Genomic DNA, 25,053 nt, shown 5'->3' on the forward strand with positions numbered 1-25,053 from the left:
CCAACTGTCACAAAGAATATCTGGAGCTCTAAGCCCATAGTCATCCTTTGTCTTTCATGCTTATACTCAGTCAGGAAGGGAGTGCTACTAAGTAGTCTCAACCTTAAGTATTGTTCATACTCTCCATAAACAGCTTTGATAGATTATTATGATACAAACAACTCCTTTTTTCAGATATTAATTAAACTGATGGTCATTTTAACAGCTCTATTGGAGGCCAGCAGGTAAAGTGACGGTTAAGGTGCTGGACTCTCACATGGTCAACTGCAGTTCAAGTCCTTGTCTCCGGTGAATGTACAAGCCATGTAGCAAATTAAAAAAATGATAAATAAAATTAAATAATTCCAAAACAAAGTTCTTCTTAGGGGAGTCTAAAAAAGTTAACAATGAGTAATTTGAAATGAAGAAAAAGAAGGCTTGTATTTATGCAAACTATGCCTAAGTATAGGTAAATCAGTTCAGCTATGGATCATAATCAAAGGCAAAAAATGTCCTAAGTTTCAGGCAAAAGAGAGTAGGTGGACCCATAAATGAAATTGTTTGCATATGGGACAGAATTGTGTTTTTCTGTTCCTACTTTCCAAATTTAAGTGCAAATGTAAAGAACCTGAAAAGATTTCACTATCAGGAAAGAAAGTCAATCAAGAAGTGATTGAGATTACAGATAGACTAGTTACACACAAAAGGAGCATTTTTGGAGACAGATCATAATTAACAGGAAGCATATAGTTTATGTTTTCCTTTCAGTATTATGGTCCTATATGATGATTTATTGGGTTGTCTGAAAAATCATGACATATTTTTCTGTGTAAAAATATTTTCTCAATTTTTCTATGCAAAAATATGTCATGACTTCTCCAATGACCCAATATTTGCATCTACTGTCAACGTTATAACCATGCCTACCTTATAAAATAACCAGTCCCTTCAGATTAATATCAATGTACAGTTGACCTCTCTGGCTTGTTTTACAGATTTGAATTGTGAAGTAATTCTTTGGTTCCTTTGTTCCTAATTCAAATTTTATAGAATGCTTTTGATTACTTAGGCATCCATACCAACATTTCCCCTCTCCCTGAGTATTCTTTGCACCACAGGGAAAAAATTAAAATCCTACTCTAATTCTTTAAACAAGAGCAACACATCATTTTCCAAGGCTCTGCTGCATTAAATGTCTTGCCTTCACGTCTTCTTTGAGCAGCCTCCCTGTCCACTCAGTTTCCATTAACTCTCCACATAGCAGTTAGAGTATAAGAGAAGCCAGGATCTTGCCCTCCCTAAGGGACAAATCTACAACCTCCATCAATAATGAATTTCACCAACATTTCCCAAGAGGAACAGGGTACAATTAAAAAGGTTATAAGTCCTTGCACTACTAGAACCCAAGGGCGTCTGTGAATGAAACTGGCTTAAGCCCAATTAGAGGAATCAGTACATTTGTCTTCTCTTGGAACAACCCTGCTCTTACGGTTCCCATCAATTCAGTATAAATCTGACTGATCTTATCCAAGAAGTTAATAGGAAATTGCTCACAGTGGGCGACTGCCACCTCAGTTTCCAAGCAGAGACAGATGGAATTTCCCAGATGGTTTGTCACTGGAAAGCGCGATGCTGGATGAGACTTCACAGAAAGCATGGTGGAGCAGAACACCTTCTTGGCCTTCACCCATGTCATACTAAGGGATCTAAAACTGATTCTGTTGTAAACCAATCATCATTTCCTCCATGGGCTTAACAACTCATCCTTCCTAACTGCCTCACCAGGTTGCAAATCTTACACTGAAATTAGTCAATACTTATCAAGAAACCATCGTGGGCATATCTTCTTACGGAGAAAAAACTGAAATAATAGACAAAGTTATCCTGACTTACTGAATGTTCTGCTCAAACAAGATTAAAATGAAAACCTATGATATGAACAAACAAAACAGGTCCAAGATAGCATTCACTGTGGTGAGTGGCCCTGTTAAGTTGGGTGGATGAAGTAAGATCACGGAAGAAACAGAAATGGTGTAAAGACTCAAGAGTGGCTGCATGGGTCTTGAATAAGTATGTATTGTTCCCTGATGTTAGAGAAAAGTTAAAGGGAAAATTTGTTCATTCATTTAGAGATTATTCCTTGAGATTTTTACTATAAACTAGCCATTGGACACAATGTTTACATAGAAAAAATACGAAAATAAAAGACAAGAAGCATGTGGTCTACAGAGAAGGTAAGTAAATAGGAGCTCAGGATTCAGTGTTCTTAGTAGTAAACCCAGAGCATCCTGAAAATGCCTCATAAGTGGTCACCTATTCCACACTAGAAGCTCTGGGATGGTCTTTTGGGGGTGGTCTTGAGCAGAAACTTAAGTAAGAACTAGAGTTACTAAGACAGAGAGAGACAGGAAGGGGAGTAGACGACTTTCAAGGAAAAAAACAGCATGGCCAAATGCCGAGGTAGGAGAATAGAGTATATTCAGAACATGGCATGTAACTAAGATTAACCAAGTCTACCTTAAGAATGTGAAGGAGGTAGGGCCCATGACGGTATCATGAGGACTTTTTCAGACATTTGGGTTCTCTCATGCTCTTTAAAATAATTTAAAGAACATGACTTAAGTGACTAGTTTTGATTTTAGGACATACTGTAATGTAAGTAAAGTAAAAGGAAATAGAAGGGAAGGAAGAAAGAACAGTGAGAAAATACTGTAGTCTTCAAGGGGTAAGTGATGGAGATTTCAACTCTAACAGCGGTAGCACGGACACAAAAAAAGAAACAGATTATGATAGCATCTGGTTTCTTGAAACAAAAAGGAAAGCCTTTGAAGATGATTAACTCTGGATAAAAGGCAAAAGAGAAGGTAGTAGCAGAAAGGAAAGATGATGGGAATGTGTATCTGTGTGTATGTGTGAACAGGTATTTGAGATGTGAAAGGAGAGGCAAAAGTGCAGAAAAGACTGATAGAGTGAACTCCCTGCAGAGGCAGGAAAGAAGAAGCAGGGCCCAACCATCAAAAGTGACTGAAAGTTGGAAGTCAGGGAGACCATCTGTAGAGGCAGTCATACGCTCTCCTGTGACTGTCTAGTTAGAAAAATTAAGTGGGAAAGGCTTGCAAAACAGTTGAAATGTGCTATCAGAGAAAGGGTAAAAAGCCAAGGTTAGAGATTTTTTTTTATTTAAATGTCATTTGTAAATTAGTAGCTGAAGCTTTGCAAGTGGATAAGCTCCCTGCGGCCCTAGGAACAGAGGGAGAGGAGAAGAAAGGCCAGAAGTGTTTGGGGAAACACACACAGTTAAATTAAAAAGAGCCAAGACCCAGAAAGATATGAGAAGTAGGAAAACAGAGTAGTCCTAAGCCCAGATTAAAATGAATATTAAGAAGGAAGCTATCATTTGCAATGTCAACATTAATGAAAAGAAATTTAAAACCCAACAAAAAGTCATGTCTCAGCAAAATTATATCATCAAGATGGAAAAGATGGGAAGATACCGGTGAGCTCAGTGAAAATGTTCCTGGTAAGTAAATTCTATTAGATTAGATTTTTATTCTAAAGAGCATTTATTGAATATCTATTATTTGCCAGTGGTAGAAATCCAAAACTGAATAATAATGATTTTAAAAATCTATGTCCTTAAAAATCTCAACAATAATTTGGATGTTGCATTCAAATTGACTTTATCTTGATATATTAGAGAGTGTCTTGGTATGGCTTCTCTAGACGCTTATTCCGAGACTTATTCAATTATATACAGCTTGATGGTCTCAGAAAATTTCTGTAAGGATATGGGGAAGTAAGCAGGAAAGGAAAAGAAGCCCATAGTACATTATCGAGCCAACTGGTGTGCAGTTCCACTACCAAACTCTAAGAGACTGTATAGAACACATCTTACATTCCAGCGAAGAGGCAAAGAAGCAGAGGTTATTCCATCAGCTTCTTCTCTATCACTGGTTCAAGACCATTTCTGGGAACATAAATTCCCAGCACCTTAGTGTGTCCAGCTTGCAGGGATTTGCTCCAGAGGTTGGAAAAAATCCTGAGGTAGAAAAGTCTCAGATATTTCCATTGTACAGGCTTTGCCTATAATGATGAGTGCTAAAGACCTATCAGTAGGGGTATGCTTGCTACAGAATATGTACAGTATGAAGCATGAAGACTAGCAATGAGTGGGATCAAACAGGAACACTGTAAGAGATGGGTTGGAAGAGAAAACATGAAGGCATATAATAAGTAATTATAGGGTGCCAGCAGGTGGTGTGGTAGTTGAAGCATTGGACTCTCATATCGTCAAATGAGGTCTGAGTCCTGGACCTGGCAGCTTGAAAATCACACCAGGCAACATGTGTGTGCACGCCCAAAATCCCAACAGGAGAATGGAGGAAAAGAGATTGCAGCACGGTCATGCCCCCTAAGTTGTGATTTCTCACTTTCTGTCTTTCTATCTCTGGCCAGTGCACATGCCTATGACAAAAATCTCTAATAACAAACAAACAAGTAATTATGATGATGTGGATCAGGAACCTCTAATTCTTTTCAACGCATATTTCTTTTTTCAGAGGAATTTTTGCTACAGGGTGTGTGTGGCACTTATCAGAGAGACAGAGACATAAAGCAAGAAATCATACCCTAGTGGGAATGGCCATACCACAATCCCTTCTGCTCTATTCTCTCAGGAGAAGAGTGTAAGTTTAAGCCTCCAGATCTGGGACTCAAACTGTGGTCAACTACTTGGGAGTCTAGCGATGCAAAAATTATGTCATCATTTGGTCCCACTTACATACATTTCTATGATAATTATCTGACCACTTTTAAGATACAATTTAATATACACACTATTTCATTATTATGTCAATAAAATGTCTATAGAGCCCTTTACATGTGTATTTGATATTTTTAGATTTCAATGTCACAAATGTCTTGTAGGAAAATAAAACAAGGCTCTATTCTGATTGAATAGAATAAAATTAGATTTCTCTATCAAATTCTGTTTTTGCCTTTAACATGTTTTGATGAGTCTACTATTATGTGTTAAGTAATCTGCAACTTTCTATTCATGTTCTATTTAATTAAGTATGCATGTTATATGATTCCAGCAGTTGACTGAATTCACTCAGACTAGTTAGCTCCTGACAGATGATATATTCAAAAGCAAAAGAGGGCAAATGTCACTTAAACTGCAAATACTCAACCTTCCAAATAATTAACTTTTTTTTTGGAGAGATTCTCGCTATAGGCCACGTGCACTCGCCAGACAGACAAAGACAGAGAGACAGAAAGCGATAAATCACCCCCTAGGGGGGATGGTCACACCGCAATCCCTTCTCCTCCATTCTCCTCTCAGGATCTTGGGCACGCACACACACGCGCCCGGCGTGAGTTTTAAGCCACCGGGTACAGGACATGAACCATGGTCGACTACATGGGAGTCCAGCGACATAGCCATTACGCTAACTGCTGGTTCCCCCAATTAATTAACTTTTGATACTTATTAAAAACACTATCATGTGTTAGCCTCACTGAGATTTGGTTTATTACAAGGATCTTTGTCCTTGGGAAAATATGGGAAGAACTTCAAAGATACAACATATAAATACAGACATGCTAAAACACCTATAAAGCAGATATTAATCAGAACTTACAGTGATTTAATAATTTTCTTGTCAGTAGTCCTTTGATAGTTTCAATCAATAAAATTGAAAGCTTTTCATACTGCCAAATTTATGCCATCATGATAGCACTTAATGTAAACTATTTTTCAGCACTGAGGTGGAATGCTGGAAAGTAAGCTAGGCTCACTCTCTAAGTTAACAAGTCTTTCAGGAGCATAAGGTTGTACATCAAAACAGAATTTTGCAAGCTACTGCAGACCAGTAGAGGCTGTAATACCTAATTTTGTGTATCAACTCAAAGGGTGTTTTTGAACAGTAAACTTTAGGTAAAGCAGGTTGTCCTCCGTAATGTAGGTGGGCCTCATCCAATCAGTTGAAGACCTAAATAGACGGATTTATTTATTTATCTATTTATTTATTTAATTATTTTAACTGGCCTTTCTAAGTAAGAAGAGCTTTTCAGTAGGTTGCCTTCCTATTTCATCTGCACCATTGGCTCTCCTGGGTGTTCAGTATGCCAACCCACATTGCAGATCTTGTACTTGCCAACCTCTATAATTGCATGAGCCAATTCTTTATAATAAATCTCTTTCTCTATACATACACATCCTGTTGATTCTGTTTCTCTGGAGAATCCTAATAAAGAGTCCTTGGCAAATAGTCAGTTAGGCATGCAAAATCCCCAAACACCAAGATATACAATGCTATTTCTTTAATCTGGGCAGTCTTTTCAGTTTTAAATTTGATAGATTTCAATTGAAGCATTTCTACAGATTACTGACTAAAAACCATAGTTGATATTTGTTGAGAAATCATATATGCCATCTCATTAAGTATTAAAAAATATCCCCACCATCTAGGTAGTATTATCATTGCCATACTATAGACAACACCCTAAGACTGAGGTATGGATTCTGGAATCAGACTGCATTGACCTTGGGCTAGCTGTTTAACCTTCCAAAGTAGGAGTTTCCTCCCTTGTAACAAAGGATAAGTAATATCTTCTCTTATGCTTGTGTAAGAACTAAATACAATATAAAACATGCGAGGCACTTTGAGCAGTGTCTGGCCAACAAAAAATTGACTCTGCTGCTGCTGCCATTATTAAAGTTTTAAGGCACTAAGTACATGCCAAGATAATAAAGTGTGAGCAAAAGATACTCTATGTTCTGTGTTTTAGGATTCAAGAAAAACTTTTGGTTAAGTCAGGTTGCAGTTTCCATTGAACCTATATTTCTTGAAGTGTTCTATATACATCCAAATGCCTAGTCTGCAAAGACTTCCTGCAGAAGGTGGCATATTGCTAACGCACTTCAAGATGGGGACTTGAAAGATAGAAAAAGGATTTGACATCTGGCATGGTGACTCAATTAATTACTATGTTGGATTAATTAGTGTACCTAGTCTCCTGAGCCAACACCATGAATTTGAGCAGAGTAACATCACACTGGTTGGCAAATAAGCAATCTAAAAGAGTGTGCTGATTCAAATTTGATTCAAAGTTGGGCTGGAAAGGGGTCAGTAGGCTACATAGTTTGTCATAAGAAAAATGTGTCTTCATGATATAAAATACTTATTAGTGTACTGTCCAAATTATAAAGAGGTACTAAAATTGCAGAAGTCTTTGAATTAACGCCTAACTGCACAAGTGGTCTAGTGTTAAAACAAACAGTTACGCACTGTGCAGACATGTGGTGGTCAACAACAGACTGCACATGTGACAGTGGGGCCACAGGGAGCACACGGGCTAGCTGTGCAGTAGCGTATGCCATCTAAGTGGTTTAAGTACACACTATGAAGCTCACAAACGAAGACTGACAAAAGATGCATTTCTCAGAATGTTTCTCCATCATTAAGTAACACATGACTACATTTTTGCACCCTGACCCAAAGCACACACCTTGAATCTTTGTATAGTTTTTCCCAGAAACTTTCATGCTTTTAGAATTCATGTAAAAAAATATCCAACAATTTCATCAGACATTATACTGAGGTGCAATCTGCAGCATGGCATAGTCTTTAAAAATGCTGAATCCTGAATTAAAAGCTAGAGCTTTCATTTTTCCATCTATAAAATAAAATTGACAGAAGAGTCAAATTCACAGGTCGTTTTGGAGAATTTAGTGAGCTAATCTACTTCCAATTCTCACATACAGTGTCTAGAAATGAGTAATTACACAGTATACGTTAGCCAATTGTTCAGTAGTAACCGTGGTAGCAGCAGTTGCAATGGTAGTGTATAAATTCTGGAAGAGAATGCTGTTTCACAAAAGTAGTTATTGAAGTGTAATTCAGTGAATCAGTTAAGTTTTATAACAGAAAAAAAGTGTTTTATTTTAAGTAAATAGTAAATTAGGTGTTTAAACTTTATTATAAAAGAAGATAACTAAGATATTAAGATTTTCATAAAGAACTAGTAAATAATTTTAAATTTTAATATCTATACATTGAATCCTTTAAAATATAAAATATGGCATAAATAGAACTATAGTGATACATGAATAATTAAACAAACTAATTATCACCTGCCTAAAAATTAGATAATTACCCAAATAAAAAAGTTAAACTTTCACAAGTATTTTCTATATATCACAATTTAGCTTATGGTAAAATGTCATAAAACTAGGACCAGCAGATGGGGTAATAGTTATGTTGTGGCCTTCCATGTAGTTGATCGTGGTTCAAGTCCTGGACCTGGTGGCTTGAAACTCACGCTAGTTTAAAATCCCAAAAGGGGAATGGAGCAAAAAGGACTGCAGTGTGGCCATCCCCCCAAGGGGTGATTTCTTGTTTTCTGTCTCTCTATCTCTCAGGGAGTGCACACACCCTATGGCAAAAACCTATTTTTAAAAAGTCATAAAACTACCATTCTGTACATACACAAATAATGATATATATGTTAATAAAAATCGCATTTTAATACAGATATTACTTTGATGTAGTAAACAGAAAAATGTTTCTCATCTCTTATATCAACTACAGGTGCCACCTCAATAGCAGTGTACTTTTGAAAAAAATACCAGAGATATGGCTAATGGTTGTGTTGGTATCTGATACATAGTGATTAATAAGACAAATGCTTATGAAGTAAAATGTTTTTAAACGGCACTAAGGAACAAATACACCCACCCTGAAAAAAAATAGGTTTAGACCAGAATTTAATGCAAGTTTGGATGTTTAGATGATCTTTTTGCCTTTCTTACCACTCATTAACTTGAAAGATCAGTATGGTGGATAATAGTGGTCTCTGAAAGCAAATCAGTAGAATATTCTGTTAATACAACTCAACCAAGAAAGGCCTGGACTGTTTTAAGGGCCATATTTCAATCCCTTTCTAAAGTATCTGCACTGGACCACCTAGAACAAATGGCACAGCTTATTAAACATTAAGTCTACACTACAAAATCATCTTGTTTTCTTAAGTAATATGAATTCCCCTATTCCTCATCCTCTTACGGATAGATACATGGATTTAGGAAGTGAGAAACGCATCCTTAGATCTCATATATTGCTGGAAACTGTGAGGATATGAATATTGCCTATTTATTACACTCATTATTTTTAGTTGAACCAATGACATCCACATGGCACTGAATAAACAGATATCTATACATATCATTTTCTTTTACATAATAACTTGAAGAAGAACCTAGTACATCTGGCAAAACTCCTGTGGAAGTTTTTAATGTTCTCACAGCATAGATGGAGTCATTTAACAGCTATGAAATGCTTCCTACCTCAGTGACATTTAGAGATGGACTTCCATTGGAACACAAATACATACACACACACACACACACACACACACACACACACAATTTCTGGATTTTCTGAGGAATGTAGATCATTGTCCTTCCTATGTTACTACTTGTATTATCTTACATTAAGAGATATATTCAACTGCTATTTTTACTTTATTCCATATAATAGGCAAAGTGATGTCCCCACAAAAATGGCTATATTTTAAACTCTGGAACTTAAAATGTTTCATTACACGGCAAAGAAAATTTAGGAAGCAAACGTAGTTAAGGGTGTTATTCAGCTGACCTTACATAGAGAAATTAGCCTAGATTTTCCAGGAGGACCCAATGTAATCGCAAATGTCCTTAAAAGTAGAAAAGGAGGGCAAAAACGTCAGGGCAAGAATGTGGAGGTGGGGGCCAGCAGATGGCATAATCATACGTTGCTGAACTGTCATATAATTGACTGCAGTTTGAGTCCCGGACCCAGTGGCTTAAAACTCACACTGGAAGCGTGTGTGCCCAGAATCGCAAGATGAAAATAGAGGAGAAGGGATCATGGCATGGCCACCTTCCCTGGGGGGTGGGGGTGATTTCTTGCTTTCTGTTTCTGTCTCTCCAGTGAGCACATGTACCCTATAGCAAAAAAATCTCTCATAAATAAATAAATAAATGAATAAACAATAATAATAAAAAAGAATGTGGAGGGAATACTCAATTGGTCATTGCAGGCTTTGAAGAATAAAAGAAGTCAGGAGTCAAGGGCTTTGGGCAGCCTAAAAGAGATAGTAAAGCGAGACCAGCAGTTAGCGTAATGGCTATGTCGCTGGACCCCCATGTAGTCGACCGCCGTCTGAGTCCCCGACTCAGTGGCTTAAACTCACGGTGGGCGCGTGTGTGTAAGTGCTCAGGATCCTGAGAGGAGAATGGAGGAGAAGGGATTGTGGTGTGGCCATCCCCCCTGGGGGGATTATTTCTCTCTGTCTCTCTCTCTCTATCTGGCGAGCACACGTGCCTTATAGCGAAAACCTCTCCAAAAAAAAAAGCTAGTAAAGCCAAGAAAACAGATTCTCCCCTATGGCCTTGGGAAGAAATGCAGCCCTGCAGATATCTTGATTTTAGCCCAGTAATACCTGTTTTTGGACGACAAGGTAAGAGATTTATGTTGTGTTCTTTGTTTGTTTTTGAAATAATTATTTTATTTACTTTTATTTATTTACTTTAATTTACCCAGAGAAGAACAGAGGCAGAGAGAGAGAGAGAGAAGAAAAAAAGTGAGAAAGCAAGCTACCAAGGTCCAGGACTCAAATCATGGTCAGCCATATGGGAGTCCAATGCCCTTAATCACCACCCCACTTGCCAGCCCCTGAGATCTGTGTTGTATTAAGCCACAAAATTTGTGGATTTGTTAGAGCAGTGACAAGAAACCAATATATCCAGTTAAGAAATAAAGTTAAATGTGACCAAACAGGCCTGCTCTGTGGCATAGTGGTAATGCATTGCTCATCAGAAAGTGCATCCCATATGGCAGCTGCAGTTTGAATCTCAGTCCCAGTCAACAAGCAATATTGTGGGCATCTGTGAAAGTACCCAACATCCTTGGGACCAGCAGATGGCGTAATGGCTATGTTACTGGACTCCCATGTAGTTGACTGTGGCTCAAGTCCCGGACCTGGTGGCTTAAACTCATGCCTGGTGTCTGTGCATGCATGCCCAAGATCCCCAGAGGAGAATGGAGGAGAAGGGACTGCGGTGTGGCCATCTCCCCAGGGGGTGATTTCTCACTTTATCTCTCTCTCTGTCTTTCTGGTGAGTGCACACACTCTATAGCAAAAACATCTCTAAATAAATAAATAAATAAATAAATAAAGTACCCAAGATCCCAAAGGCTGGAGGACTAAAGGAAGGGGATCACAGTGTGACTGTACCTTCTGGAGGGTCTTTGTATCTCTCTGTCCCCCCTCACATGCACATGCATGAACTCTCTCATGAAGAAAGAAAAAAATGAATATAACCAAACAACTCATTTTTCTATTATTATTATTATTATCATCATTATTATTTGATTTGCTATAGGGCATGAGTACTTGCTGGAGAGAGAGAGAAATAAAGAGGAAAAGTGAGAAAACACCCTCTAGGGAAATGGCCATGTCACAATCTCATTCTCCATCTTCCTCTCAAGATTCTGGACACACACACACACACACACACACACACACACACAGAGTGTGTTTTTCTAGCCACTAGACTCAGGACTCAAACCGCACGGTCTGCCATAGGGACTCCAGGAGCCTTAACCACTACACCACTGGCTGGCCTTCCATTATTTTTTTTTACCTTATATAATTAAGCAATTATCTATATAATCTTACCAGGTGGCAGCTTTTCTGATCTCATATAGTTTATAGAAAAAAAGTGAACAACACAAATTACAATGCTAATTATTATGCTTGCTCTTAAAGGTATAAACAGTATTACCAAGGAATAACAAAGTTGTTTATTTCTTGTTCTTCCTGTAAACCTGTAATGTATGACAATTAATTTGTGTCATCTTAAAAATAAAGGCAATTGTACATATTATTAAATGTGAGCAGTGTTAGTCTGGCTAAGCAGATAAAGAAATAACCTTATAAATTACCTTACTAGCCAACCATTTAGTATGAGTAACCTGCTTTCTTCTAAATTCTGTGTATATTACTGTCAGAGACAAACCACTTGGAAAAAATCCAAGATTTGCAGTCCATGAAAAAAGCAAAAGCAAACTGCTGTTTTTAGTAACTTCACTGAGAAAGCAGCAGTGATAATTTCCGAGCTATGACAAAATATTAAGTCAATCATTTTAGAACATCCACATACCAAGGAATTATTGTTCAAGTCCATCTTCCCAGCAAACGGTCCCCAGGTGGTTCCCACCGGAAGTTGCTGCCGACTCTGAATTTTTCGTTCCCCATCTTTCTGAAACACCTCCAGCTCTCCTGCAGATAATGAAAACAGGTGTTTAGAATACTCACACTTGCACTTTAACAACAGTCACCTCTTCCTGTGTATTTGCTTCACATGTGCAATAGTCTCTAGATTCATATAAGGAGAATTTATTTATGTTTATCTGAAAAACAACTGATCTTGTTATTCTGAGAGGAAAATACAATCTGTCCTTATAATTGTATTCGAATTTACTCTAATTTCTTCACACCTTTTTGCACACATTGCCAACTTAAGTCAATTCATGTAAGTCTTTAAGAACCAGAAATGATAACACTTCCACAAAAATGATAGATTCAATGCAAAAACAGACCGATGTGAAATGTTATGACTTTTTTTTTTTTGAGAGGTTTTTGCTATAGGGAGTATGCCCTCACCAGAAAGACAGTGAGAGACAGAGAGACAGAAAGCAAGAAATCACTCCCCAGGGGGATGGCCACGTCACAATCCCTTCTTCTCCATCTCCTCTTGGGATCTTGGGCATGCACGTATATGTGCCTGGCGTGTTTAAGCCACTGGGTCTGGGACTCAAACTGTGGTTGACTACATGGGAGTCCATCAACATAACCACTACGCCAACCGCTGGTCCCCTAGAATGATGATTTTTAGAAAGTATACTTCTATTTAAGATTTCTGGAGAACAATATTTGGACCAGAGTGTTTGAGAGTATTTGATAATTTCTGAAATTACTACTAGTTTCAATGGATAAAACAGCTACAGGTACAGGGGGCAGTGACGCATGTTTTTCCAGATAATAGAAAATATCTAGAAAAATGTATTACATTTTTTATTTGGTATTTTGAGTAGGATTCTAGTTATCATAAGAGTTTAAACTTAACAAACAGGCAGTTTAGGATGGCTTTCTTTCTTTCACTTCCTTCAGAGTAATATTTTGGAATCATTTAAGAGAAACAGAAAATAAAGATAATGTATAATAGGCCAGCGGATGGTGCAGTAGTTATGTCACGAGAGGTTTTTGCTATAGGGAGTATGCCCTCACCAGAAAGACAGTGAGAGACAGAGAGACAGAAAGCAAGAAATCACTCCCCAGGGGGATGGCCACGTCACAATCCCTTCTTCTCCATCTCCTCTTGGGATCTTGGGCATGCACGTATATGTGCCTGGCGTGTTTAAGCCACTGGGTCTGGGACTCAAACTGTGGTTGACTACATGGGAGTCCATCAACATAACCACTACGCCAACCGCTGGTCCCCTAGAATGATGATTTTTAGAAAGTATACTTCTATTTAAGATTTCTGGAGAACAATATTTGGACCAGAGTGTTTGAGAGTATTTGATAATTTCTGAAATTACTACTAGTTTCAATGGATAAAACAGCTACAGGTACAGGGGGCAGTGACGCATGTTTTTCCAGATAATAGAAAATATCTAGAAAAATGTATTACATTTTTTATTTGGTATTTTGAGTAGGATTCTAGTTATCATAAGAGTTTAAACTTAACAAACAGGCAGTTTAGGATGGCTTTCTTTCTTTCACTTCCTTCAGAGTAATATTTTGGAATCATTTAAGAGAAACAGAAAATAAAGATAATGTATAATAGGCCAGCGGATGGTGCAGTAGTTATGTCACTGGACTCTCACATGGCCTACGGCAGTTTGAATCCCAGACCTGGTGGCTTGAAACTCATGTCGGGCATGTGTATGTGCATGCCCAAGTTCCTAGGAGGAGAATTTAGGAGAAGGTACTTTAATAGTTAAAATACTAGACATTATTTTTCATACTTTTATTTCTGCTTATCCTGAAAACACAAATCAAAGTATACAAACTACAATTGACTAAAGTATTGTGTAACCATTAAATCAATTCCATTATGAAATATAAACTTGTTTGTGTCTGAACAATAAAGATAAAATGTTCATAAAAATTCCATGTTTTGGAGCCAACAGGAGGCATGGTAGTTAAGGTGCTAGACTTTCACGTGGCCAATCCCAGACCTGGTGGATTGAAAATTTCTTCCAAGGGTGAATGGAGGAGAAAGGACTGTGGTGTGGCCACCCCCCTAACCCCGGGATTTAAAATTTAAAAACTACATTTCCATTCTTTCTTGTTTTTACACTCTCTTCCTCTTCCACTTGACAAATGCACTGAAAATGAAGAACTCATCAAATTGTGACAAGTAACACTCCCCAGTGTTTTTGTTTGCTTGTTTGTTTGTTTGTTTTTTTATTCTGGCATGTCCATAACTAAAGATGATTAGCGGTGAGGAAAATCGACCCAGAAAGATTCAATAGGCCCAGGAATCTGAAAACTAATTTTGTAAATAGAATATTTATATAAAATAACACATCAATGCTTAGGTTCCAAACCCTGAAGTTTATGCAGAGTCTAGAGAATATGGAATGATAATCATTTATTTTCTTTATGTGGAATAGAAACACATTGCTGAGGTATTTCCCTTGAAAAAGTTTTCCATTCTTGTGGAATCTTTTTGATTAATGCATTGACATCAGGAGCAACATTCTCGAAGACAGAGCACAGCTAAAAATCTGTTATGACATCAACAAAGTGGGAAAATGTCCTTCGATGTATGCATACTTCTATGTCATAATGCAATTATTTATATCTTCAGGACACTGTTTTCTATTTTTAAAAAGGCTAATTTCTATCAGGAGTTTTAGTATTTCTTCAACCATACTTAACCATACTTTGCCATTTATCATTTGAAGATAAAATACATTTCAATCCCTCAACTAAATACTAGTTTAGAATTTTCATCCCTACATGGAAATGTTACCCAAATAATTTGCTTGTTTTCACACACAGTAAGAAAAAAAAAAAAAGAAAAAAAAGTCATGTCACATTTAAGTAGTACTAAAGGAATCATGAAAATCTTTGAAAACCCTTTAGAAAAGTAATTCATCCTCTCTTTCTGCCACTGACATATTTCATTTGAAAAGGGTTCAGACTCAGTCAAACAGTGACTCCTTATCTATTCCTGCGGATTTACAAGCTGGTCTGTCTTTTAATGGATTAAGAACTACAAACTTAGGGCAGATCATAAGGTGATATCCAAATATCTCCAAAGTTTTTAAGGTGTCTTTGACTACGTATTAAAAATTTAAGCAGACCAAAAATACTTTCATGAGTGCTTAAAAATGGCTACCATGGAAAGTCCAGTAAGCTATCAAGTCAATCTTTTCAGCATTATTAGGGATGCAGGTAAATTTCAGTCTTCTTTCTTGCTTACTCAGAAGCATTCTGAGGTTTAAGGAAATTCTTTGTTACTGAAGTAGTTACATACATATATGCCTTTATTCACAACAGTGTTTATAGAAAAGCACAGTGCAAATAATTAGCATACATACGATGCCAGGACTACACAGGTTAATTGTAAGCAATAGAAATAAAACATTACATAAATGAAAGTTATATTTACTTTACACATTGCATAAGAGTAAGACGTTTTAATTTTTCTACAAGATTAATAGGTGTCATGAAATGAGGAGTTATGGTTTGGAAATGTTGATATCAAAGAGGCAATAAAAGAAGAAGAGGTGATTTTAGGTGCACAGGTATAGGCCTAAGACTCAGCGGCAAAGTCTTGATTAGAGTGATAAATTTTGACATTTATTCAGTAATTACAACTAGCTTGTATATGGTATTAAAAGTCGTAAGATTGTTGATCTGGAAAAGACTGTATTATGCTAAGCTACGAATATCTAGGATGGAGCTCCAAAGAGCTTCAGAAAGCAGAGTGATGGGAAAACTGGCACAGAAAACTTAGGAGAAATAGCAAGAGACACCGAAAAGTAACTGGATATAGTACCATAGCAGACAAGGGATTGATTGAACATTTGAAAGTTGAGGGGATCTATGAACGAATCTGGAAATGTATAAAAGTAAGAAAAGGATTGGAAAGATTCCTTTGGATGAGCTGGAGATCATGAGTGTCTACAGTAAAAGAAGTACTGGGACTGAGAGTCTAGAACACAGACTGGAATGGTTGAAAACTGAATGAGAGAAGAGTGAGTGGTATAAGTCATGTGATCCTGACCAATTTACTTAACTTTGAACTCCAGTTTTTGCATACAAAATAGGAATTAAAATATCTTTCCCAAATGATTGCTGTGAGGATTAACTCATATAACATATGTAAAGTGCCTAATACATATTTAGTACTTCACCCAAAAGAAAATGAGTACTCTTAGAGATGTCCACATATTTTCATCATCATATCCAACCCCTCACTATGTCAATGGTCACATTTCCTCTTTCCCACCTTTATCTAAATCACTCCTTACATTTTGACTTATCTTTGTTTCTATTATCTGATAAGGATGAATCCCAGGCATTTCCCATGATTTTATCTACTCAAATATAGATTACTGGGCTGGCCTCATAGCACAGAGGTTAAATGCAATGCTTAGGGATCCAGTTCCCATATGGCAAACCAGAGTTTGAATCCCAGACCTGGTGACTTGAAACATAATTGCAGGAATGGAAACCCTGATATGATGGAGAAGTGGAGAAAAAAGGATCGTGGTATGACCACACCTCATTGAAGGTGCTTTCTCTTTTCCTCCTGTCTCTCTGTCTCTGGAGAGTGCACACCCCACTAGCAATTAGAAAACAAATTAGAAGGAGATGATGGACTAACTTCAATTTACTACAGCTCCGATTCAGGTTTCAAATCTTTGTCAGCATAAACTTATTAAAACCTCACTTTTGGGCTAGCTGATATGAGCATAGTGAAGGCAACTAGGTTTCACATGACCAAGTGCATGGTTTGAGTCCTAGACCTGACAGCTTGACAAACACATGTGACACATGTGCATGCATGCCCAAAATGCTGAGAAAAGAATGTAGGAGAAGGGACTGTGCTATGGCCATCCCCCCTGGGGAGGAGGGTGATTTATTTCTCTCTCTCTGTCTCTCTGACTCTCTCTCTCTGTTTTCTTCAGTGAGAACCCCATAGCAAAAATTAAAACCAACCAAACAAAAAACTCCACTCTTAGACCAGTTCCTTGGCCTAGTGGTTTAAGAAGTTGGATCCCACATGGTCAGCCATAGTTTGAATCCAGGCCCCAGCAGCTTGAGAAATAAGCCAAGTATATGTGATTTCATGCATAAAATCCCAGAAGGATGGATAAATAGAGAAGAAAGGATTGCAGCATGACCATACCCCATTTTTCTCCCTCCCTTCTGTCTCTCTATGGCAAGTGCATGAGCCCTCTGGCAATTAAAAAACAAAAACAAAAATACTCTCCACTTTTATCATGTCACCCATTTATACAAATTCTTTCACTAGCTTTCCCTCACCCAAATAAAACATCCCTACTGGAATTTTAATACCACCCCAGGGTTGCTCCACAGCATGTCTGACTTTGGTGTTCTACTGTTGGCTTGAATATATTCCTCCTTCCACTTAGGAAAGTCTTCTTTGGAATCCCTTCCTCCTCATCTTCAGTTTAGCTCTCACACCTTTCTGAGCACTGTGCCTATTACCTGACAAATACAGCATCTTCCTGCCTGCCTTAATAGACCCTGTTAATGTTGCCTGATCAAGCCCAAAGCTATTCTCCTTCATGAAGTCTCTCTGAACTCTAGCACAAACTTTTTCCCTTCTCTAACATTCCCATTTCATTTATAATCAAATACCACATAGTTTTGCAGTTAATTATTCTCTAGCAGTGAAATATTTTCTTTCACTTCAGCAGATAAACATCTAGATCTACCTATATCTAAATTTAGCTATCATCTATCTATCTATATTTTTCAAATATGTGTGTATTCTGTTAATGCAGTTTATGATGTACATTTGCAAAATACAAAATGAACATACTTGACTGAATGAAGATTTTCATATACTTTGTATCTAAATTTTAGTACAACTAAAGTTGATTCTAGGGATAAAAATGAGTTGAATTAATATATGTCATTGTAATTCAACAATCATACATTTTATTTGTTCAACATTCTACTAATTTCACATACATTACCTCATCTGTGAAATATAGAGCAGGGTGAAGAATAAGGATTTATCTTCTCTGCTCAGTTCATATTTTTGCAGCTATTCTTCAAAAAGAAGGTTTATTTTTAACATGCTGTGTAAGTTCACAGAAAAAATCTGAGACACATAGGATGGCCTAATCAATTTTTGTAAAAGATAATATTGTTAGTGCTAAGGGCTTTTTCTCTTATCTTCTTGATAATACATACTTTTAAAAGTCTGTGATTACTCAAAGACTTATGATAGCTTCCCTTAAAAAAAAAAAAAGCCTTAAATCAGAAATCACTACCAAACATCCAGTAGTTTTTAAAATATCAACCCACTTTTTGGCCTAAGTACAAGAAATTCACTGGCGGAAAGAAATACCTGAAATTATCAGAGATGCCCTCAAATATTTTTCCATGAAAGATGCAATAAAGATATTGGTTTTTTTTGTTTGTTTTTTGTGTTTTTTTTTATAGAATCATTTTAATACCTCTTTAGAAAGCAAAGTATATGAAAATCATAGCACACCAAGGAGAACTAACAAAATGTGGGCCGTTTAGCATAGGTATCAGCAATCACCTTTCAACTGAATTTAGCATTAGGTTGATGACATAAACACATACAGTACGTACAGAACATCTCTTAACAGTAGCCTCCTATTCCATAGAAGGATGTAGTTGCAAGTAAATGAGATGTCAGAGATCATATTTCATTTGCTGAAAATCAACTTTGGATTGGTTTGAACTTGGTTTTAAATCTATAACCAAATTTTAAAGCAGACAACATGAATTAGCTCATAATGTTTATCAGACTTGACTTTAGCAGAAGGCTATAGCGTCAGAACCCATATTTATATTTTCTTCATGGTTGGAAAACATTATACATCATGGTATCAAACATGGACAGCCCCGAAGTCATGCTGAGTTCAAAAAGCGCTCAAAGATTCTAAAAATCTCAAAACATTTTCAAAGTCAGCCAAGGTGGCTGAAGTATGGCAGAGCTTTTGCTATTTTATGGTTTAACCATTTGACAGCTGCCTGCCAGATACATAAGAGGGTTAGATCATTTCACTGCTGATTATCTTCACAGCCAAACTGCAGTCTTGCCACTATGTGTGCTTCCTCGGGCGTTAATAACCACATGTTTCATCTGCATTTTAAGACAAATAGCGCTATTTGTATTGTGCTATATTGATCTGTCTCTAAGCATAGTTTGGCTCTGAAAATGAACACTCTTGGTTGGTGGCTACAAATTGCCTTATAGGGGTACCTTTTCTAATTTTCCTTTTCAATTTTTGACTCATACAGTCACAACACATACTAAACTACAGTTTTGAACATAAAGTTGAAATACGACATTCCCTATTCAAGTACTCCAGTCATACCCTGATAAATCAGGCTGGCCATGCAGTGATCTTATCCCTTCTGACTCTTTAATAAATCGAACCTTGTAAGTTCCTACTGTTGGAAGTTGTCACTAAATGAAATTGTGACCTTATCCGGCGCATGAACTTATCCTGCTGACAGCTACATTTATTGTGTGGATAAGAAAAGAAAAAAAAAAAGAATAAAGAAAAAATGAGATATTTGATAATTCTGATCTTAGCCATATGTAACTCTAACAGATGGGATCTTTTTGATGTTCCATTAATGATTTGCCAAAGATGATACTCTACTTAGAGAAAAATGCTCACCCTAGGTAAGTGCTGGGGGCACTGCAGATGGTATTAGAAGTGCATGAAGAGGTACTGGGTGACAGTGGCGAAACAGAAGCTATTAGTCTGACACAAAGAGCCCGGAATTAGCTTGTAATTGTGCTGGAAAAGATAACATAATAGTGGTGGCAAAATAGAAACATTCCCTTTTTACACGAGGCATTCGGTACCTAAAAACTCTGAAATAAGACACTGGAATTGTCTGAAACCTACAGCAAGTTAAATCACTGCCTTCCTCAATGCAAATCGCTGCCTTTGGCTATAGTTCCTAGAAAGTCATAGAGATCAATGCACACAGCATTGTTTAAGAAGCAAATTTACATACACATGCTATCAAAGACTGGCCTGTATTACAAACTCAGGAGCCTTTTACCTTATGATTCTGGCTGGCCTTAGAGATTCACTCTTAGGCAGAGTTTTCTTTCTATGCTAAGGTCCATTGAGACCTTCCAATTACCATCTTGAAGACAGAGAAACAAAGAAGTGAACTATGTGTGTAAGTGTAATGTTATTGGTGATAAAGTAAAAAATTCTAACCATTTTAAAAAACAACACCATGATGAAACCAGCAGTTGGCGTGATGGCTATGTCGCTGGACTCCCATGTAGTCAACCATAGTTCGAGTCCTGGACATGGTGGCTTAAACTCACACCGGGTGCTTATGCGTGTGTGCCCAAGATCTCAAGAGTAGAATGGAGGAGAAGGGATTGTGGTGGTTGGGGGGGGTGATTTCTCACTTTCTGTTTCTATCTGTCTTTGTCTTTCTGGCAAGCGCAGGTGCCCTATAGCCAAAACCTCTCAAAAAAAAAAAAAAAAAAAAAAAAACGGGGGCCCCTATAGCCAAAACCCCCAAAAAAAAAAAAAAAAAAAAAAAAAACCACACATACAACATCATGATCTGAAACAACCCAAAAACCTTCACCTCTACAAGGGGTTCTCAAAAAGTTCATGGACAATGTATGAAAAACTTATGCATGAAATTTAAGATTTTTAAAATTAAACTCATAATTTAATTCCATTTTTCTATAGACTTGAAGTCTTTTCATATATCCATGTACAAAGTAAGTTTTGTATACAGTGACCATGTTCAAGGTTAGGAGAAAAGAATTGCCATATTTTGACCTTTGCTCTATGATCTATTTATATGAACAAAGAAACAGAAAGAAACAGCTCATTCCAGCTGTCTGAAAAGATCCACCTGGAATGTGTGACTGATTTTTACAAGTATTTGGAAAAGTCATTGGAAGGAGGAATTGAAGCAGTCACTGAAAACTTCAGATGCTGGAAGAACAGAAGACCAACACTCTTTTGCTCAATAAATGTGGCAGAATGCTTTGCTGATACCAGAAATCTTCCCTGACCTTCCAAACAATACCCTTGATCACAGGCTGACCCCATACCACTTCTCAATCCCAATGGATGGGACTTGTGTGTTTTGAGAACTTTGGTTGGGGGAATCTTTGTGGAAGTAAGAAGGCCTGGATACAGATTACTGGTCAGAGAAGGAATGTTTTTCTCCAGGAGAAGAAATTCCAAAGGAGAAACTTTGAATAAAAATTAACCCTAGATTCGGTTTGATGAGAAGTCAGGAAAGAATCATTTGAAGAAACATTTAGGATAGAATACTAATGGACCTTGTTGATATCTACAGCTCTAAATTTAGTTCAACATTATTCATCACATGTAGTTTGATAAAACTGCATGTTTTCTCATAAGCTATCATTAGATCAGAAGATAGTTAATTTATAATAAAACTTAACATAAGTCATTGCTGATATTTAATAACCACATATACTGTTTGTCAACTTATTAGATACTGCTTTAGCTAAATGCCTGTTAAAAATGAGGATTTTCTCATTTTTTTAACATGGAGAAATTATAGATAGATGGAGATGAAAGAAACTATACTGAAAACTTTTGGCAGATTAATATTCTTAACATCAATCGTGCTTAGAATGAATCCGCCTGGAAGAAAAGATCCGCATGAGGCTCCATTTGGGAGTGGAGAGATGACTTTTTGGGCCAAGATTTTAGAAAACCAGAGGATAGCAGAATGATTTGAAAGATGTACAAATATCATGGGAAAAGCTATAGCACTGGTAATTTACATTTTTATTCAGAGCACGGGTACAGCAAGTATTACCCTTTTTTATGTAAAGAGTTAAAAAAATAAATAGTGGAAAAATAGAACCATAGGGAGGCTAAAATTTTAACATGTCACCCATAAACATAGACCGTAAGATCTTGAGCTAATGCCTAACATCATTGTCATTGCACCACATATAATAAACACAGAAACAAAAATGATTTAGAAACTTTGGTGCAAATCCTAATATTTAAGAGACTGATTCTTGTGCACTGCTAAACACTGATTAATTAACTCTCTTTCTGTATGGCATCTTTAACTAATGCAATATATATTACCTTATTTTGAAATATATTAGCCCATGGAAAGATCTACGCTATAGGCTATAATAACAGCAGAGTTGCCTATGTATAAAGTCTGAAATTATACTGTTGAAAATACTATTTGTTTCAGAAAAATAACTTCCACAAAATGTAATTCCTAAAAAATGAGGCAAGGTGTAGTCATTTACTGTTAATTACAGTTTTTTTTATTATTAGTGCTTGCATATTTCACAGCTGTATGAAGGAATCTTAAAGTCTACAGAGAAGTGGAATTTAAAAATGAGTTTATAAATGAGGCCAGCAGGTGGCATGATGGTTAATTATCTGGATGCCCACATGGCTGACTGCAATTCAAGTCCCAGACCTGGTGGCTTGTTTTCTCACTTTCTCTCTCTCTGGTGAGCATACATACTCCATAGCAAATTAATAATAAGTTAAATTAAATACTCCTTTACATTTTTTAAGAAGATGTAAAAATGAGTTTATTTTGGTTCACAAAATTTTTGAAATCTACGGACACATAATTTTTATACTATACATTTTTTACAAACCCTTTAAAGACCCCTTGCATATTATTATTTTTAAAACATTTATTTAATTTTATTTATTATTATTTCTATTTTAATTTGACCAGAGAGAGGGAGAGGGAAAGTGAAAAAGCAAGCTGCTAGGTCTGGGACTTAAGCTCAGTTGTCATGTGGGAGTCCAGAGCCTTAACCACCACACCACCTGCTGGCCCCTAGACCCCTTACTGACATAGAAGAAGAGTTTTGCAAAAGCAGGCCACCTGATTCCCTATTTTGTGGCTGCAGTACACAGTTGATCTTGCTGTGTTTTGAAGACCTCAACTGTACAGTATACTTCTCAAAATCCCTGTCATTGGTGTTCTGTCCTTCAAAGACTATATGCCATGTCCTGATGAGCACTTTCCTGATTCTCACAGCCTCTCCTTGTCAGAAGTTCAGAGGCAATCCCTTCCTTTGAATCTTCACAGCATGTGATTTTAACTGTAATATTTTTAAAAACATTTTCTTCCTTTTAATAGTAATTTGGACACCTTTCTTTCCTCCCTTTCTTTCTTTCTTTCTTTCTTTCTTTCTTTCTTTCTTGTTTTTTGTTTGTTTATTTGTTTTGTTTTGTTTTGTTTGTTTTGAGAGAGAGAGAGAGTTTTGCTATTAGGACACATGTGCTTTGCCACAGGGACACTGGAGCTGAAAGTGAGAAATCATACTCCCTCCCCTCCCCTCAAGGAGGGGATGGCTATGCCACAATCCTGTCTCCTTCATTCTCCTCTCAGGATTTTGGGCATGCATGCACAAGTGCCTGGCATGAGTTTAAAGCTGCCCAGGTCCAGGATCTAATTGCAGTCTGACATATGGGAATTCCAGTGCTTTAAGCACTATGCTACCTGCTGGCCCACTCTATATATTTCTTATATCCCTACCTGCACCTTTCTAGATATTTCCACCATACTTTTTACCTAGTAGGGTTGTAGGAAGTAAATAAACTAGGTATAATTTTTACCATCATACTTAACTAGGCTGGAGCTCAAATGTAAAGTGACCTTTTACGTTACAAAATTAGTAAAGATACTACTACTCCAACCCTGGTTTTCTCATCCTCTCATACTTTCTCAGATTATCTCTTTATAAAATAATTGAACAACTTAGGTAGAAGGATTGGCCTCCAGCCCTAGTATCATACTAATGGTTGTTAAAGAGGATGGGTTTATAAAATTAGCTGGCAGTCATTTGGAAAGCACAATATGAATGCCTGAATGATCGACCATGGGGCAAGTTTTGAAGGAGGCAAGGTAGGATGAAAGATCAAACAAGCAGAAGGCTGGGGAAGTATTAAAAGGCGAAGAGTGGCAAACAGTTATCACAGTTCACAATAACATTTACATTTCTGTCCCCAAAATTTCAGAAAGAAGAAATCTAAGATACGTAAGTTAGAGACAGTGAACTTCTTGCTCCTGCTTTGATGACTATTCTTCAGAGAAGTAATTATTAAGCTAAAATTAAAAATGCAACATCTGATTAAACACATCATGTCATTACTAATATAACAAATAATATGCTGTATTTATAAGTTTCATTCACAAGGATACAAAATGCAAAAAGACATTTGACAAGCACTTTCCCCAGAGATGAGTTTGTGATGTGCTATTATACGTAGCTATTGCAAACTAGCAAATCTGGTGGCCTCACCTTTTTCAACTGGTAAAATCTCTCTAGATCACACATAAAGCACACCCAGCAGTTAAGTGTATATGGGTTAAATATGTGCTACTCTTCTCATCTCTTTCCTTTTCCCTGTTCTTTTCTCTTACTTTCCCTTTCTAACATGAATACAGAATATAGAAGTGCCAGATTTTGAGAAAAGGAAGAGAGGCAGGGAGGAATAAAGAAGATAAATGGTAGGTAAGGGAAAGGAACAAGAGGAGAAAGAATGGGATGAGGGAAAGAAAGGAGAGAGGGAGGACAGATAGGAGGGAGAAAGGAGGGAATGAAGGAAGAAAGGAAGGGAGAAAGGACGGAAGGAAAGTTGGCTGAGAGTACTACTCAAGAACTCTTGAGCGTAGTTTTCGTAAACCTAAGCCTCTGTTTCTCATGTGTAGTTTGTTTCCTCTGCTCAGCGGCAGCTGCAATGGCCCCTA

General features: G+C 37.1%; 1 protein-coding gene across 1 annotated transcript in view; it reads right to left on the reverse strand.

The window, feature by feature from the left end:
* The window catches only part of ZFPM2 (zinc finger protein, FOG family member 2), a 424,160-nt gene that overhangs the window by 251,739 nt on the left and 147,368 nt on the right, over positions 1-25,053 (reverse strand). Inside the window, exon 4 of the mRNA XM_006145582.3 lies at positions 12,188-12,306. Within this exon, the coding sequence (XP_006145644.1) occupies positions 12,188-12,306 (119 nt within the window). The remainder of the gene's footprint in view (positions 1-12,187; positions 12,307-25,053) is intronic.

This window comes from Tupaia chinensis, unplaced genomic scaffold, assembly GCF_000334495.1.
Source record: "Tupaia chinensis unplaced genomic scaffold, TupChi_1.0 Scaffold000154_1, whole genome shotgun sequence".
In the NCBI taxonomy this organism is placed as follows: domain Eukaryota; kingdom Metazoa; phylum Chordata; class Mammalia; order Scandentia; family Tupaiidae; genus Tupaia; species Tupaia belangeri.